The sequence below is a fragment of the Glycine soja genome, chromosome 6, assembly GCF_004193775.1.
Source record: "Glycine soja cultivar W05 chromosome 6, ASM419377v2, whole genome shotgun sequence".
Lineage (NCBI taxonomy): Eukaryota > Viridiplantae > Streptophyta > Magnoliopsida > Fabales > Fabaceae > Glycine > Glycine soja.
In genome coordinates, this window is record NC_041007.1 from 41,489,489 (window position 1) to 41,508,893 (window position 19,405).

General features: G+C 28.7%; 2 protein-coding genes across 2 annotated transcripts; one reads left to right on the forward strand and one right to left on the reverse strand.

Moving 5' to 3' along the window:
* Positions 1 to 7,223: 7,223 nt before the first annotated feature.
* LOC114416980 (TMV resistance protein N-like) lies at positions 7,224 to 11,537 on the reverse strand. The gene is made up of 5 exons (XM_028382035.1): positions 10,989 to 11,537; positions 9,599 to 10,712; positions 9,208 to 9,501; positions 8,129 to 9,019; positions 7,224 to 8,031 (listed from the first exon to the last, which is right to left on the reverse strand). Exons 1-5 carry the CDS (start codon positions 11,489 to 11,491, stop codon positions 7,534 to 7,536), a joined length of 3,300 nt encoding a protein of 1,099 aa, XP_028237836.1. The 5' UTR covers positions 11,492 to 11,537; the 3' UTR covers positions 7,224 to 7,533.
* Positions 11,538 to 17,387: 5,850 nt separating this feature from the next.
* LOC114416270 (NAD(P)H dehydrogenase (quinone) FQR1-like) lies at positions 17,388 to 19,144 on the forward strand. The gene is made up of 3 exons (XM_028381144.1): positions 17,388 to 17,474; positions 18,175 to 18,437; positions 18,880 to 19,144. The coding sequence occupies exons 1-3, from the start codon at positions 17,391 to 17,393 to the stop codon at positions 19,142 to 19,144; spliced, it is 612 nt and encodes a 203-aa protein (XP_028236945.1). The 5' UTR covers positions 17,388 to 17,390.
* The last annotated feature ends 261 nt before the right edge of the window (positions 19,145 to 19,405 follow it).

The window sequence follows — 19,405 nt, forward strand, 5'->3', positions numbered from 1 at the left end:
TCCACTGGAATATCACCAGAATCAGGATATCTCCGATCTGGACCTGAAACCCCCATCGCTGAGATTGTTTCTTGAGGTACAGCGAATATTGCACAAAACGCAACGCCAATCCAATTATGGTCATGCATAACAGGAGGTGCGTCTAAGCTTACACAATTTCCCACATGCTGATTATTCAACCACCTTGGTATTTCACTTCCAGGACTAACACTTCCAGATTTGTAATAAGAATGGAACAATCTCACCTGGTACAGCAGAGACATCTATATGTCATTTCCTGATTCCTATTCACAAAAAAGGACAGAGAAAGATATGACAGGAGCAAAGGAGGAACATGCAAACCTGAAACAATTGCATCATCCATGAAAAAGCCATGTCAATGCAGCGTTCCCTATCAACTAATTCTGGGCAGTTAAACATGTATAATCCTGCTCTTACTGCACCAGTTTGCAAGTCAATCCGTGAAGGGAGCTCAGGCAAGGATTTCAACTGCTTGCAATGTTGTAACTTTAAACAGACCAGTTTGGAAAGCTTCTAGAGGCTGGGAAGTGTAGCAAAATTGTTACCACTTAAAACAACCATATTAAATTGTTCATTTTAGATTACTAGGTTATTTCACACTGTCATTTATGAGTTGTAATTATATTTAATAAATTAATAAAAGATTCCAAACTTTTATCTTCATTATTTGTCTTATCTTGTACCTTTAAAAAAATTTATTCCTTCTAGTTTTAGTAGTCTATATTCTAATGTAATGTCGTTTTGTTTAAATATTTGGATTTCTTGTTTAAGATTCTTAATTTCATTTTGTAAATCCTTTATAGTAATTTGCTCACTTTGAGTTTTAAACCTAATGTATATTTCTTTCATATTTATGGGTTGAATTATTTCTTTTCAGCTTTCCTCATCCTTTTGAATTAAATTATTTAATTGGTGCAAAAACTCATTTTTTAAAGGTGACTCTTCCATCTTATCTATTATATAAATTAGTGTAGATGTTTGATTTTTAGTTAACATGTTGACAGATTTACAATTTGTACAGTTACAGAGTAGGATATAAAAAGTAACATTCTTCGTGACTGTCTTGGTTACTTTGTCATCCTTTACTATACTATCCAACTCCAGCAATTTAAGAATTTTTATTTATTTATAAACCAAAAAAAAAAGGTTGTTGTACTTAGTAAATTTTAGTCCACGTACCTTTCTAAACTCAAATCAAAACTGTATTGGGCCTATAGTCAAGAAAAAATATAAAAAATAAAAAAGCTTACATGTCAATAAGTGATACTTATAAACAAAGCCTCTTCAGCGGCAGCGATCCAATTTCCAATCATAGTAATTTATAAGGCTTCAGTTTCCCTCCATTTCATAATCTCCAATTAAACAGTTTATTTCATTTAGCTAAGAATTCTAACCAGAGAGAGAGAGGATCAACAATGGCTGTCAAAGTTTACATTGTGTATGCATTTATTAATCACTCATTGCTTTTTCTTTTATAGAAAATATTTTATTGCTATACTCTGTTAGCCTTCTCCAATATTTCTCTAATTTTCTTTCCCTCAATTTGTCTTTAGTGTTATTTCCTTCTATATTAAAAATGATTTTTTATTCGCTGGGTTTCTTTTACCCTTTCAACGGATTCTTAAATTTGAAGTCTTTCAAATTTTAAAATTCTTTCCACCTCCTTGGATTTCATGCATTTTTTTTAACTCTGTTCCTTTTATTCTTGTTTTAGATGTATTCACTTCTTGAATAGTTTTTTACATCTCCTAGTCAAAGCACAATTCGAAATTAAATTTCTTTTGCTTCATTTTCATTTTATTCGTACTTAGTACTATGATCATCCACTGGTAAATTGTGATCTCCAATTCCTATTTTATCTGTATTGTCCCCAAGAAAATAACATATTGCTTTCAGCTTTATTTAAAGAGCGAAAATTTAGCATTGCATTGACAGGTACCGCTCAATGCTTGGGCACGTGGAAAGACTAGCTCAAGAAACAAAGAGAGGAGCCGATTCTGTACAAGGGGTTGAGTCCCAACTATGGCAGGCATGTTAATTTCATTATCAATGCATCAGTGTTGCTAATCCTTATATATATATGCATTAATTCCATTTTTGTCACTTTCAAGTCCAATAACCCCTGTGCTTTATTCTGTGTGATCTCTTTGACTAAGTTTATTTCCCAAATTTACTTAGCATATGAGCAGGTACCCAAGACACTAATCATCACCAGAAATGAGCTCCATGATGTACTAATCACCGGTTTATGGATTCAGTTTTCAAAACATTTCAGCAGGGAGAATGATGGGTGATGTCCTTTTTTTCTTCTTTGTTTTTTCCTAAAGAGTACAAATTCTTTAATCTATTGAAGCCCTCACCTTGTTAGAGGACATGAAAATCTGAAAGAGATGGATTCAATTTGTGTTAAGTGCACAGGACATGAATGAGTGAGTAATTTGACTTGATCAAAACAAGATTAATTGGTACATTATACTAATCTGCACTAAACAAGTAAAAAATCTTTGAAGACCATATGCATGTCCAAAATCATCCAAAGTCTTATTCAATGATGACCTTTTATTTATAGATAACAGAATAAATTATTAACACTTGTTTTATTTGATTGATTACATTAGTATTATTTTGTTCATATTATTAATTAAGAGTTATTAATTATTTTCATATTATAAAAATTTATAAACTAAAAAATATTTAATATATAAATCTTTTTAATTTTATTTTATATGTTTTTATTTTGAATAGTTTACATATTTTTGTTTCTATTTTACGAATTTATAATTAAATTTCAGAAATTAATAGATAAATTATTTCAATATTTTTTTAAATTGATTTTAATGTAAATACTATTTTTATTCAAATTATTTATGTAAAATTAAAAATACTTATATAAAAAAAAATTAATTTATAAATTGTTTATATCATCAATAATAACACTACATTAGTGGTAATTGATATTAAATTTTTAAAAAAAATTATAAATAATTTTATGTGTATTAATATTACATTCACGAGTAAGGAATAACAGAAATTAAGATAATATTATAAAATTTATTTAAAATATCATCTTGATTAATAAATAATATCACAAATCATACATATAAACTAATATTATATATAATCTTCAATCAAGTTTAAATTGAATAAAAGTAACAGGAATAGTGAATACAAATAATATTAATTTAACATAAAAATAAATAAACAATACTAATAAAGTAATACTGTAGTCTTATAAAAAAATATTAATATAATATTAAGATAATACTCTAATGTAAAATGTAGAAAAATGATATTCGTATCAAATAAAGTCATGCTATATTTTAATACATTAATTTGTAAACTTATCCAAAAAGATTACATTAAAAATTTTAAAGTCACGAAAAATAAGATGGGACTTGATTAGTTACACGATTATTGATTATAAGAAATTCCCCCTGAGGCAAATACCATTAAACAAATAATTCTTCATAATTGTATTCTGATTCTCTTTTTGAAGACAATGTGGATTAAAGCAGGAAAAATGAAAATGTTTATTAGACATTTGGTGAGATTGAATTTTAGCACCTCCAAGTTGCCCATGAAAAGTCAAGATAGTAGTACAATTTTTGCCACATGTGATTGTCTCATTTCTCCTGTGCTTGTTATTAAAGATATAAACAACTTCTAGCAAAATATTATCTAATTTTACCAAATTCTAATCACAGTGTAATGATAAAATTAGCTGATTGAACAGATAAACCAATATCCTGAGATCTTGTCGGTTCAATTTTTATTTAGTCTTCAAAACATTGCATAAGGAAGAGTATTGATTATGCATGTTATTTTTTCTAAAAATATATTTTAAAGTGACTAATTATAAAAATAAATAAATTTATGCATAGATAGTAATATTAAATTAGTGTAAACTTTTACATTTATTTTATTTAATAATTTTTCCTTTATATTAATTCAACATGTAAAATTAAATATTGTAAATAATTTAATTTTTCATTAATGTGAGAAGTTATTGATTTTATTAAAATATACCCACGCTTATTAATGAGTGTTACTAGTGATAGTCCCATTAACGTGACAAAAGTTAATGAGAAAGTCAATTTATATTCTTTCTTGCTCCAAATCACTAATTTTATTGACATGGTGACAACTTGATATTAAGAAGATAAGGTTTTATATATTATAAATAGATCCAATTTGTTCTAATCTTTTGCCAAAGTAAGGACCTCTAACACTTTTCTGTTATAATTAGAAAACAGTTATTAATTTTTTTAAAAATTATCAAAATTTAACATATAAATCTCTTTAATTTTATTTTATATCACTTTATATGTTTTCATTTTAAATAGTTTATAAATTTTATTTACATTTTACTAATTTATAATTAAATTTCATAAACTAATATCTAAATATTTTAAATATTTTTTGAAATTGATTTAAATGTACAGATTATTTTTACTCTAATTATTTATGTAAAACTAAAAACATTTATATATTAAATATTTTTTTATTTAACAATTTTTTATAACATGAAAATTATTAATTCTTGACTAATTATACATAGAAAATAATGTTAATATAATTAATTAAATCAAACAAGTGTTTTATTACTTTTTCTATGAATAATTTTACATAAATAATTTGAGTAAAAATAATTTATATATTAAAATAAATTTACAAAAAAAATTATCTACAAATTTTCATATTAATTTATGAAATTTAATTATATATTGGTAACATAAAAATAAAAATTTATAAACTATTCAAAATAAAAAGATATAAAATAAAAATTAAAAATATTTATATATTAAAAAAAATTAATTTAAAATTTTTTATAATTTGAAATAAAAAAAATCTTGTCTAATGATAGATGAAAAATAATTTTAATATATTTAAATAAACAAAGCAAATTTCTTAGTGATTTATTATTTTGTTTATGAATAAAAAGTTAGTAGCTAGTTCAATTTATATTTAGACATTTTTTTTAATTTTTGACTTCATTTAATTTATTTCAAAATAAGATCCTGGTCAACATCAAGATGTCACATTAAAGTCAACATTTAACTTTGGATAATCAACATACAAAAAGGAGTAAAATTATAATTTAACCTATTATAAAAGGTACTCATTTTATTTTTATTTTAATTGCAAGATTTTTTAAAATAAAAATATTTTTATTTATTCATCATCTACAAAGTTAATGATCACATCAATTACTCTTTTATTAATTATATTTTAATTATTTTTTATTTTATAATTAATTTACCCATGCATTTATTTGGGAAGTGAAAAAAAAAGAGATAAAATAAGAAACTTCACAACTATTTTATCATATTGAAAAAACTTTATTGTATTTTTTTATTAAAACTTAAAAACCTTAAAAATAACACGAAAAGGAATGGAGGAAATATAAATATAACTATCATCAATAATAAAACTAAATTAATGGTAATTGATATTAAAAATTTAAATAAATTATAAATAAATTTTATGTGTATTACTATTCAAGTCACAAGTAATAACTCAAAAGATTTATATATTACATATTTTTTTTATTTTTAGTTAAAAAAATTGATAATTTAAAAAATAATAACTCTTGACTAGTGATAAATAGAAAATAATGTTAATATAATTAATTAAATAAAAAAAAGTGTTTTGTTACTTTTTTATGAATAATTTTACGTAAATAATTAGAGTAAAAATAATTTATATATTAAAATCAATTTAAAAAAGAGAATGTAAATTTTCATAATAATTTATGAAATTTAATTATATATTGGTAACATAAAAATAAAAATATGAAAATTATTCAAAATAAAAAGATATAAAGTAAAAAATTAAAAATATTTATATATTAAAAAAAATAATTTAAATTTTTTGATAATTTTAAATAACAAAATCTTGTCTACTGATAGATGAAAAATAATATTAATATATTTCAATAAACAAAGCAAATGTCTTAGTGATTTATTGTTTTGTTTATGAATAAAAAGTTACTAGTTCAATTTCTATTTAAACACTTTCTTTTTTATTTTTCACTTCATTTAATTTATTTCAATATAAGCTTCACAGAAGTATCAAAATGTCACATTAAAGTCAACATTTAACTTTGTATAATTAACAAACAAAAAGGAGTAAAATTATAATTTAACCCATTATAAAAGGTACTCCTTCTGTTTTTTATTTTAATTGTTGAATTTTTTAAAATAAAAATGTTTTTTATTCATTCATCATCTACAAAGTTAAAGATCACATCAATTACTCTTTTGTTAATTATATTTTACTTATTTTTTAATTTTTAATTAATTTACCCATGCATTTATTTGTGAATTGGAAAAAAAGAGATAAAATAAGAAACTTCACAACTATTTTATCATATTCAAGAAATTTTATTATATTTTTTGATTAAAACATAAAAACCTTAAAAATAGCACGAAAAGGAATGGAGGGAATATAAATATAACTATCATCAATAATAACACTACATTAGTGGTAATTGATATTAAAAATTTAAATAAATTATAAATGATTTTAAGTGTATTACTATTAAAGCCACAAGTAACAAATAATAGAAATTAAGATAATATTATAAAATTTATTTAAAATATCATTAAAAATAAGTTGATTATTAAATATAATATAAAAAAATCACACACACACACACACACACACACACACACACATATATATATATATATATATATATATATATATATATATATATATAAACTAATATTATATATAATCTTTAATCAAATGTGAATTGAATAAAAATAACAATAATAACGAATACAAATAATACTAATTGAAAATAAAAACGAACAAACAATATTACTATAGTAATACTATAAAAATGTAAGAAAATAATATTCATATCAAATGAAGTCATGCTATTGTTTAATATATTAATTTGTAAGCTTACCCAAAAAAATTAAAATTAAAAATTTTAAACACTAAAAAAATTTTAAAATCTAATTATGCAATTTTTAATTATAATGACATTGAATTTTATTCTTAGATATAGTGGATTAAGAAAACAACCATACAGTGACTCTGCTTCAAAATATATTTACTCCTTTTTCTTCTTAGGCATGCAGAAATGTTAGTCCTTAGTTTGACTTTCTGATTCCTGGATCGACTGACACGAGAATTTTTTAAATTTTTTATTTGTACTAGTTTTTTATCTGTCATGCACTAACAAGTAAAAAGGACTGAAAACGAGAAATTGCATCAGTCTCTGTTAAACATTACTCAAACCAAAAAAGGAAAAAAAGCAATATTCTTAACCAACAAAGACAGCTACACAAGCATCCCATAACAACCAAAAACCTGATTTTACGCCACCAAGCTTATTAAAAATTTGCATGAGTTCCCTTTATGACACTTGTGAATTGTTGGGATGAGTGAAGGACGACTCAAATGGATAAAATGAGAGAAGAAATGATGATTCTACACCCTAACATTCAACTTTTTTGTCTTTTCCTGGGAGCAGCTTGCATCATCTTTTCTCCCTTCTGCTCACTTTTCTTCAATTTCCCCAAATTTGCGCTTCCTTTGTTCTATATCCCCTTTATATACCCAGCGATATCCGTATTTCTTCACCTCCGCATATGACTCTTTCAACACTCCATCATATCTCGAAACCCATCTGCCAAGATATCTGTGCTTGAGATGGAAATCTGCAATGATGTCATGTCGTTTAAGAAAGAATAGGCACATGTGATCTGATTTGTCTAAAACAAGTTCTAGATCTACATCTCCATAAAAATCCACTCGAATATCACCAAACAAATGCCTTGGCCCTTTTGAATTTGAAAAACCCATTGCTAAGAGTGTTTCATGAGGTACGACGAATATTGCACAAAACGCAACGCCAATCCAATTACGGTCATGCATAACAGGAGATGCGTCTAAGCTTACACAATTTCCCTCATGCTCATTATTGAACCACCTTGGTATTTCACTTCCTGGAGTAACACCTCCAAAATGGTAATACCATAAAGAGAACAATCTCACCTGGTACAACAGAGACATCTATATGTTATTTCCTGATTCCTATACACAAAAAAGGAGAGAGAAAGAGATGGCAGGAGCAAAGGAGGAACATGCAAACCTGAGAACACAATTGCATCATCCATGAAAAAGCCATGTTAGTGCAGCGTTCCCTATCAACTAATTTTGGGCAGTTAAAAATGTATAATCCTGCTTTGTTTCCAAAATAGCCTGCAGGAGTTGGGATTTCAATCCGTGAAGGGAGCTCAGGCAAAGATTTCAACTGCTTGCAATGTTGTAACTTTAAACAGACCAGTTTGGAAAGCTTCTTGAGGTTGGGCAGTGTAGCAAAATTGTTACCACTTAAATCTAGCCTTTCTAAGCAACTCATAATTCCAATAGCATCAGGGATTTCAACTAAATTACAGAAACTTAGATCAAGTTCACGCATACATTGAAATATTGGGGAGGAAGGCATTAAGCAACTAACTGATTTTTTATGTTGTCTGGAGTCGGAAGATGTTGATTGGAAATGAATAGGAGCTCCATCTTTATCAATCTTCTTCAATTGCTCTGCATCCCTTAGTTCATACAATAACTCGGTGTTGTACACTTTTGAACAGCCAGAGAGATTCAGATATTGAAGAGAATTGAGGCCTAGTATGCTATTGGGTAAGCTTACTAGATTTTTGCAGTTTTTCAAATTCAATTCTCTGAGCTTTTTTAGAAGACCGATGGATGGATCAATGTGTCTGAGTTTTCGACATCCTTCGAGAACTAGCTTTCCAAGAATTAGGTCCTCTCCAAACCGTGGCAACTTGATAAGACTTTTGCAATTTCTTAAATTCAGAGAAGTAAGCTTTGGTGAAAGAACAATGGACAGGCCGATCTCTTCGAGTTGTATACATCCTTCGAGATTAAGACTCTCAAGATATAGGGCATCTTCAATATATGGCATTTTAATTAGATTTTTGGAGCCAAAGAGATCCAAACGCCTCAAATTGGGTAGAGGCTACAATGCAACGCCAATAGTAGGAAACAAAATTAATAATGACATTCAACATTTCTTTTGTTTCTTTAATTAAATAGAGAAAAAAGAAATTATCATAAGAAAGTTTGTCTTTTTATTTGTTTAATTAAATGAAAATAATATAGAATAATAATAATAATAATAATAATAATAATAATAATTGATATTACCTTTGTACCTTCCCAAAGTTGTTTGATGTTGCTGTAAGGTAGTCTCAACTCAACAAGTTTGTCCGGTTCAAAACTTGGTGGCAAACACTCAAAAGGATACTTTATCCAACTAAGATATCCTAATTCATTGGAAAGCTTAGCAAGTGTTCCTGAAAAATTAATTTGGAAGCCAACGTTCTTATATCCAAATTTGAGAAGCTTAAGGCTACTCATTGTTGATAGAGCATCGATCCTCATTGTTTGAAGAATGACAGATTTTTTTGAAAGAACTATGGCCTCAACATTTTCTGCTGCCTTGAACATAGCAAAGAGGAAAGAAAAAGTTAAATCTTTGGAAGTATTTACAAATTCTAGAATAATAGGAGGACTTTATATTTATAAATTATTCTACCTTATTATCTGACTTAACTTTAAGGAAATCTTTAACATCCCACAACCTGCTCCACTTCCATGGCTTCCTAGGCGATTTTTCTCTAACAATATACTTGCCCAAATCGCACAACAAGTCATGCATTCGAATCACCCTTGAATCCATGGTTATGAGTGATTTATCAACGAGAACTAGTAGGCCAGATTCGGGATTAAATCCACGAAAATCTAGAACTTCCTTCACATATTCCACCATATCATTGTTGAAGAAACATGCAATATCTAGAAATATTTCCTTGTGTGTATCCTCTAATTGATCAAAACTTATTCGCAACACATTCATAATACTTTTACTTTTATTTTCCCTTAACCAAGTTAATGCACTTCTCCAATGTAAAACATCTTTATCAAATAAAGATGAGCCTACTACTTCAATTGCTAAAGGATGACCTTTACAATGTGATAGTACATCATAAGTCAACTTTTCAAAATCACTCATGATATAATTATTTTTGAATACTTTTTTGCAAAACAATCGAAGAGCATCATTGTCATTCAATGGCTTCACTTGGTAAATAACATCTACTCCATGTGCCTTCAATATTTGTTGATCCCTAGAAATTATAATAATTATGCTCCCTTTACCTAGGCGTTTACGTAACAGATCATTTCTACTCCCTGTAAACATATCAAGTTGTTTATCTTGATCAACATTGTCAAGAACTATAAGTGCATTTGCATTGGCTAGCCTATTCCATGCCAAAATTGTTCCATCAGATACATTGCAAATCTCTAGATTTCTTTCCTTTAGAGATTGAGAAAGTAATTGCTTTTGTACACCTAATGGACCTTCAAGTCCATAAAGTTTGCTTATGTCATCAATATAACAAGAAGAATTAAATCGATAAGAGATTCTTTCATATAAAGCTCGACCAAGAGTGGACTTTCCTATTCCACCCATGCCAGTAATTCCAACAACTCGAACATCATTAACCGGCCCCAGACATATTAGCTTTGACAATTTAGCAAAATGAGATTCCATCCCAACTAGATTATCATATGGAAGAATAGAAAATTTGCAACCCAAGATATTTTTTATCTGCTGAACAATTTCTTCAATCACTGCATGTTGTTGCCTAAAAGTTTAAAGAAAACAAAGAATGACAAATCATCACCTAAGGGAACCAAAACCGAGCGTACATGCATAGAAGAAGATAATAACATATATAGTACTTTTTTCATTTTTAAAATATTATTTGTATTAAACATGGATAATGAATGTTGACCCAATCTCTCTAAGTATCTCCAGTTTAAAGGTTGTAATAAGTAATACATTCAAGATAACAGCATTAGTAAGAAATGATAAAAATATATTGTATATGCACGTAACAAATCAACAGCAGATTACTTACTTATTTCTGATATCCCAACCAGAGAGACTGGCTACATGGTTCAGAACTTCTCTCCATGTTTTAATTTCCTTGTCTTGGAACCTGGAACTTTGTTGGTGTTGGGCAAAGGCTTTCTCATAGTCTCCACTCTGTTTTCGCACTTGTGATGGATCAACATCATAAAAAATAGGCAGAAGAAGTCTGGGAGATGTTTGAATGCAATTCCAGATATGTGCTAGTTCACGCAGGCACCAAGTTGAGGAAGCATAGTCCTTGGAAAAGACAACAAGGAAAACATGAGACCCTTCAATGGCTCGTATTAGCTCTGGTGCTATGGATTCGCCTTTCCTGATATCTTTATCATCTTTGAAGGCCTCGATGCCTTGTTTTTTCAGAGCTTCAAAAAGAAAAGCGGTGAAGCTGTTGCGTGTGTCTTCACCGCGGAAGCTCACAAACACGTCATACTCAAACGAAGAAGAAGAAGAAGAGGTGCATTGGAAGATGGCATTAGAAGTAGAAGCCATTACAATTGCAAAACTGTGAAGGAAGAAGAACAAGTGTTTGTGGATAGAAATAATGTATCAAGAAATATAAATACGCAGAGTTCAGAAATTTCTTGGCAGCTGCTAGGGGAAAATTGTAGGAAAGTGTCAGCTAATGAATGGAGGGTTCAGATGATGTGACGAAGGGAGGTTCGTGGAAAACGAGTTATGAATTTCCCCCTAATAATTGAATGAAGACTTCGTTGGTGTTGCTGATTCATCATTTCATCGGTGCTTCCTACCAAACTATTTTTTTTTTATATTTTTATGTCTTTTTCTTTTACTTGTATTCTTATTGTTGACTGTCTAAGTACAACAACATGCAATATTATTTTTCTAACCGTTACCTTCTCAGAATATCTGCTTATTCAGTTTGTTACTTAAATTTATGTTTTTTGTTCTTAAGGCATGAAATATTGAGATGTGTTATCAAATGAATGCTGTTAAAAGGATTTTCAAAGATTTTTTTTTAAGAGAAAGATTATTAATATCTCAATATTTAGGTATATTTAGTTATTCATACGCGCAACGCACATATTTATTTTTAATTTTGTCTAGTTTTATATGAAGTTTCTTATTTTAGTTTGGGTATTGTTTTGCAGCAATTTCTCTTAATTAAGAACCTTGCGATGAAATAATTTTGTTAGAGTGTTCACTTTTTCACAATGTCAATTTTACTTCATGCGGAATCAAGTTAGGCTTCTTTTTTCACTTTTTTCATAGCTCTGTTTTTTCACCCAAAATTAAAATAAGTTGCTCTTAGCACGGTTGATTATTTGGGTTCAGTTTGTAACATTTTGTTATAAGTTAAGGTATTTGAGATTTATTACTTAGTATCAAATTAATCATATCCTATCGGTCAGACTATTTTGGGGGCAAAATGATTTTTTGAGTTGTGACTTTATGCCAAGTCAATAATCAAATCTCAGATTTTGGTTAAGAGATCTAAGTATTTAATTATCAATTCCATCACTTTATTTATTTAGAATGTTTAATAAGGTCTTTTTATTTTTAAAATTTTCTTAATGTGATTCTTTAATGTCTCAGTGTAGTTCTTTACTTTTTAAGAATGCCTCAATATGATATTTTTTTTCTAAATTTGTAATTAATTTCGTCAGCCTCACTTGAACAAGAAGGACGACCATATTGAGGAATTTTTAAAAAAATAAAGAATTACATTGAGATATTTTATAAAATGTTAACCCTTATTGGAATGTTTAGAAATAAAATAACTTATTGAACATTCTAAATAAATAAAATTAAGCCTCAAATTGATAATTAAATATTATTATTATATTATTATTATTCTTTTTTACCACCGATTAACTATTTTAATCCTAATGTATCTTCTTGTTTTTTTTAATCAAAAAAGTGTGCTTTATTCTTTGCATATCCAAGACATGACCTACTGGGAAATTTAAATGTGTGTCTAGTTTGAATTGAATTTTTCATAATCATATTAAAGTACTAGTTAACATTTTACTTTACATATTAAATAATTAATTTGAGTCCAAAATTGATCATTAAAATAATTTAGTGCCTCAAATTAAATTTGTGTTCCATATTTCAATTTGAGCATTATTTTGTATAAAGTTCTTGTTTGGGTGTTGTTTTCTGGTAACTTCTATTAATGAAGAATCTTGAGATGAAATTACATTACAAGAGTATTCACTTTTTCATAATATCCATTTTACTTCATGTGGAATCAAGTTGGATTTCTATTTTTTAACTCGATCAATTAAAATAAGTTGTTCCTAGCGCGATTGATGATTTGAATTTAGTTTGTAATATTTTGTTATATCTTAAGATAATCATTGTCATGCATTCTCAAGCATTGAACTAGAAGTTGCTAGTTCTATGGAAGACGTACAAGCAATTCATAAGCATAGAATTTGCACAAGACATCAAGTCCTCATCCAACCTAAGGAACTAGAAGCATGAAGATTAAAGCTTGAGCACTGCAATTGTCAAAATCAGAATCAGAAGACATCTTGTAGAATAATCTTCAGAAGACATCCTATGACTCTCTCAAGAAGATGTCATGAGGATCCACTAAGACTAGTCAACAAAGAACCAACGGTTACAATCAAATAAATTTGAATTGTGGAAGTTGTCAACAGTGGAGAGAAAATAAGAGAAGACACATGGAGATGTTGCACAAGACTTTAAAAGAAAAGCAAACTCCCAATTGTGTTTGAACAGCTCACACAGATTTGAACATTTGAATTATCCCTCAAACAATCATAAATGTTTACTTAAAAGAGATCAATTTGAAGGAACTCATTGAAAGGAAAGAGTGCCACAAAGAGAGAGTAAGGTGCAAAAGATATGAGAGCTCAAGAGACTACCTCATATCCTAACTAGCATCTTATGTTCACTAGCTTCTCCAAAACTTTTCATCAATTTTCCTTTTGCCATTATAATTTCATAACTCTTGAATAGAAGACAACCTATGAAGCACTGAACTTCAATTTGGTTCACGTATCCATATCCGATATCGATATTCTTTGATACTTCATTGATTCGTATTCGTGGAGTATCCAGGCCTTTAAAAAAAATATGAAAATTCAATACAACTACTATGAGACATAAGAGCATGTATAATATAGAAATACAGAAGCATGCATTGTCCCTTGAAGAATTTAAGAGATGAACGAGATTAATATTATTTTTATAGGGAGTGATTTATGTTAACAATTATGTATAGTTTTTATTTACTTTGTTTGTAGCAATGTCCAAGTATGTTATTAATCTTGATTTTCAGAATTGTAATTATATATTTATTATGTTTTATGAATTTTAATACTTATCTATATCTTACACGTATCGTATTTTATATATTTAATTTAGAATAATTATATTATCGTATAGGATATATATTGTATTTGTCATCATAGACAAGGACGGATTGAGAGGGAGCTAGACAGGAAGGGGCCATAGCCCCGACCCCCTCATGTTTTTTATGCCCCTCCCCTCATGTTTAGTTAACTATCGTAAAATTAGTGGGAAGATTTTAATAGAGAAAGAACAGCTGTTTGCATTTTTTTTTTTTAAGAAAGCTGCTTGCAGTTAATTCTTTATATATAGTATTAGTCTATAATATTATATTACAGACATATTTTTATATAACATTGATAGTGACAAGATTTGATAACTATTCATTATTATGAGTTATTACATGCTGAATTTTTAGCAACAGTATTTTAAAACGAATTAAGATTTGTTTCCTTTTTATTGTTTGAAATAAAAATTTTAATTTATGTGTATAACTAGTTAATGTATTTTTTGTAAAAGATATTATTTATCAAATAATTATTTAATATAAATTCAATATTTAAATAATTACAAAATAAGAAAAATATTTAGTGTGTGTTTAGTTTTATTTGTAACATTGGTTATGAGTTTAAAATTGGTTTTGAATATATTTTCAAATTGGTTGATTTAACACTAGAGAATAATTTAAAACTGATTTTAAGTTCAGAATTGATTTCACATTAAAGTAATTTTTAATAATTTTTGCGTTGGATCCAAAATTTTACTTGAAAGTGTTATTCTAACATAATTTTTTAATAAAAAAAATCAAAACATAACTTCAAAATCAATTTTAACAAAATAAATTATATTTAAGATCAATTTTATCAATGCTCATTCATACGCATTTAGTTCCCCTTCACTGAATTTCTGGACTGGTCCCTCGTGATGACAACAAAAATGTCATGTAGGCAACTCCTTTGATGTGTTCTTCCTTCATTTTATTTTCTTCAACTAAGTTGCGAAGGGATATAGTTGGTCACACAGGCAACTTGGTAATGTGTAACTACAACAGTTAATGTGAGAAGGAAATGTTTAGTAGCGGTGAAAAATAAAATTGATGAAAGTTAAAAGAAGAATCATTTTGTGGTGAGTTTTATAAGTTTAGAAAACAAATAATATACATAGAATTCAAAGATTAAATAGTTAGTCGATAGGAATTTCACGGATAAAGTAATTATTAGTACTAATACTAATAAATAATTAGTAGTAGTACGCATTATCAAGTAATATAATAGTAGTGTTAGCACATTTTACCAAAAAAGAAAAAGGTAACAGTAGTTAAAATCACATAAGTAATATAATAAACAAACAAGTTATAGACTCTTACACTGCATGAGTGCAGTAAAATTGTACAAATAATATAATTTTAGACACTCTAAGGGATATTAGTCTCTATAAGTAAAATCATTCAACAATTCCTCAAATATTTAAAAAAAAAAGGAAAATGTTAATTTTAATCACCCTCAAATAGATTTTGATATGCACTTGAGAGAAACATAATAAATTAGTAATTGTGAATTACCCAAACATAATATATATTTATTAACCAAAATTAGGAAGCTAATTAATGACAAACATAATTTCTTATTTGATTACCCAAAATTATATATATTCATTTAAAAAATAATAAAGATATTGATTGACTTGATGTTTTGTATTTGTCTAAATGCTAAGCAGAAATAATTTTATAACTGTTATCCACACGTTTAATAATTTATGTTTTTATTTAAATATTCCTAAGGTAGAGTTTTTTACATAAATAAAGATATACACAGATTTGTTTCTTTTAAATGTTAGGAAAAAAATACTATTTTTCTTACCTTTTCAACTATAAGCATTAATAATAAAAAAATGAAACAAAGGTTAAGGTCTTGTTATCCATAAACATTTATTTTCTCAGTTTTTCAGTAATTAGATGGAATAACTTCCATAAAATTAATTAAAGTACACGAGTTAATTTTAGCATACTAAAAAATTCAATTCATTTTTATTCTTCTTTTTCATAGATTGTATATAGAGAAATTTATGGGCATATAAGAAAAGAGTTGTTTTAGAAGAAGAGGACCCAACTTGTAAATTCAACCTATAAATATGGCTTGCGCTTCCCGCCATTTCAATCATCAACTTCTAACTGTTCGTTTCATTTAGCCAAAAGAAAGAATACCAACATACCAAGAGAACAAAGAGAAGAAGCAAAGAGACCTTCTACGATCATCAATGCCTGCCAAAGTTTATATTGTGTATGCAGTATGCTCACATTTTAACCTTTGTTGTCTTCTTTAATTGATTCTTTATATATGTGTGCACTCGTGTGTTATAATTATAACTTGTTAATCATTATCTGACATGCATGATGCATGCTTCTCAATATGGAATTTCGTTCATTCGGTTTCTTTTATTTCTTCAATGGGTTCTTAAATTTGAAATCTTTTAGATTTCAATGTTCTTTGAAGATCTTGGTGTCTAACTTTGAAAGATATGATGCATTCTTGCTCTGCTTCTGTTTTTCCCTCTGTTCTGTAACGATACAATGGTTTGTTTGATCATTGGGGATGTTGAGAGATTTTCCATAGGAGCCTTGAATGCTGAAAGTCTTGTGCTTTTCTATTTTCCCAATTTGTAAGAAAACTTGATTGTGTTCCTGATTCATTGACTTTCTGAATCATTGAACATCTTCTTTGGTATTCCATCATTGCCATTTTCTATAATGAAAGCACATTTCAAAATTGTTACTCAATTAGAAAATAGGTTTTCAGAGCTTGACAAGTTGTAAGCTGTGTACAGATAATATCCATCTACAATGATTTGCAAATATAACAATCCACTAGTTCTTATTTGATATTTAACTTTCCTTTTGTTTTTATCCTTTTACTGATAAACTATAACCTTGGTGTTTGCAGTATCTACCTTTTCATAATGTGATTTTCATTTCCTCTTTCTGTTGTATTGTCCCCAATAATATTGCTCAATTTCCCTTTTCATTTTCATCTTGTACTGAATTATTGACGATGTTTCTATCAGCTTCATTTACTGAACGATTTTTTTTTTTTTTTGCAGGTATTACTCAATGTATGGTCATGCGGAAACACTAGCTAGGGAAATATTGCGCGGGGCTAATTCTGTAGAGGGTGTTGAGGCCAAACTGTGGCAGGTGTGTATATTTGTTACATTTAACACAATTCCTAATTCAATGCATTCTATTTAGTTATAGCATAAAATTGCAAATAGTAACCAACTAAAAGTCCAGTGCTAAACCTTATTCCTCTGTGCCTCTATGGAGCAGATAAATTTCATGAAATTAATCTGCATGTATTGCCCCAGTTGCAGTGGCTCCACTTTAGGTCGATAAATAGTTTTAAACTTAATATCATAGTTGCTGCCATCTGATCTGAATGTCACAAAGTTAGATTCAAACTTTCTGTTAGCTTGGTTCCTTCACTATAACCATATTTTACAATGGCCTTCTGACAGGAGAATTCAATGGCCTTAAGCCCTTGACTGATCCAATAATTTCATGTCCTAAGTTTTTCTATATGTTTTAGTACATAATTCATTTAGGGAAAAATCAATTTTTCCTGCCTTAACGCTTGATGTAACAAAACTTGTGACTGTAATTAATTTGGACACACATTTCAATCATGTTCAATGATTCAAAATCAACTCTATCAAATTTTAAACAAAGTCATCTAGTCTCTATGAATCATAGTATGAAAAAGACTTCCCAAATTTGCTCTTGCTAAATTCTAGAAGGGGATGCAAAAACCTGTTTCACATTCTCCTTTTCAAGAAGGCAAGTAAACATTTGCTCTTGCTAAATGCTGACTATATTGAACATTTCAACCTATGAGCAGATACCTGAGACACTGCCACCTGAGGAGCTTGTTAGGCTGAGAGCACCACCAAAGAGTGATGTACCAATCATTAACCCTTTTAAACTGCCCGTAGCAGATGGTTTTGTCTTTGGTTTTCCAACAAGATTGGGAATAATGGCTGCTCAGTTCAAGGCTTTCCTGGATTCAACTCAATATCTATGGAAAGCGCAAATGCTTGCGTGCAAGCCTGCTGGAATCTTCTATAGCACCAGTTGCCAAGGTGTTGGACAAGAGACTGCGCCGTAAGACCCTCTCTAATCTCAATGTAGTTTCTTAATCAATTCCTATGATATGATTGATGACTGAAATATTGTTGTTAGAAATTTAAGGGAATTCCTCTTGAGCATAGGAAGCCTCTTCTTTTCTAATAATGTGATGTCATACATGACTAGAGGAACAAAACATTTTATAATAAGTTGACATACCTTAATGAAGAGAATGAATTTTGAACTTTTCTTATTTCTATTTGAAGTCATTAAAACAGAAACAAGATTTTTGTATCTATAACTTCAGAAATGTCAACAATTCCAAGAAATTCAGTCTTTTAAGAACACTTCAAAGTGGTTAATTCTTTGGATAAGTTCTAATGTATGTTATTAATGACATATGTAGACTCACATATTGAACAACAATATCTTACCATTATGCACTAATGAGATTAGAAAATTCTGGAATCTATGACAGGTTTACTGCTATCACTCAGCTGGTTCATCATGGAATGATATTTGTTCCAATAGGATACACATTCGGTCCTGGCATGTTCGAGATGAAGGAGCCGAAAGGTGGAAGTCCTTATGGTGCAGGAACTTACATTGGTGATGGCTCTAGGCAGCCAACTGAGCTTGAGTTGCAGCAAGCATTCCACCAAGGGAATCATATCGCCACCATCATAAAGAAGTTCAAGGAAGATGCTCACCCAATTTTTACTCTACACAATAGAGGATATTGATTTGTGTTCTCTGTGCCTGAAATTTTCTATCTTCAGAAGAAAATTCTATGTGCTGAGTTCTATTTTTGTGTTATAGATATACTCACTGCTACAAAAAATCTGTTCAACGAAGGTCGTCGTCGGCGTTCAACGACGGTGAACGCCCGTCTTTAAATGCGACGTCGTTGTAGACGTCTGACCATTTACGATGGTCACTTTTCACCGTTTTAGAAGGACGTGATTCCTGCGATGGGGCTGACGTCACGGCCGTAGTTGAACCAG

What these genes read in the sequence shown, in the direction of transcription:
- LOC114416980 (XM_028382035.1), bottom strand. Translation starts at nt 11,491, where the DNA reads ATGGCTTCTACTTCTAATGCCATCTTCCAATGCACCTCTTCTTCTTCT. An exon ending in AAGTTAAGTCAGATAATAAG is followed by an intron (nt 9,502 to 9,598) that starts GTAGAATAATTT and finishes GCTATGTTCAAG; the next exon opens with GCAGCAGAAAATGTTGAGGC. An exon ending in TGATGCAATTGTGTTCTCAG is followed by an intron (nt 8,032 to 8,128) that starts GTTTGCATGTTC and finishes CTGTTGTACCAG; the next exon opens with GTGAGATTGTTCTCTTTATG.
- LOC114416270 (XM_028381144.1), top strand. Translation starts at nt 17,391, where the DNA reads ATGTATGGTCATGCGGAAACACTAGCTAGGGAAATATTGCGCGGGGCT. An exon ending in TTGAGGCCAAACTGTGGCAG is followed by an intron (nt 17,475 to 18,174) that starts GTGTGTATATTT and finishes ACCTATGAGCAG; the next exon opens with ATACCTGAGACACTGCCACC. An exon ending in GTTGGACAAGAGACTGCGCC is followed by an intron (nt 18,438 to 18,879) that starts GTAAGACCCTCT and finishes AATCTATGACAG; the next exon opens with GTTTACTGCTATCACTCAGC.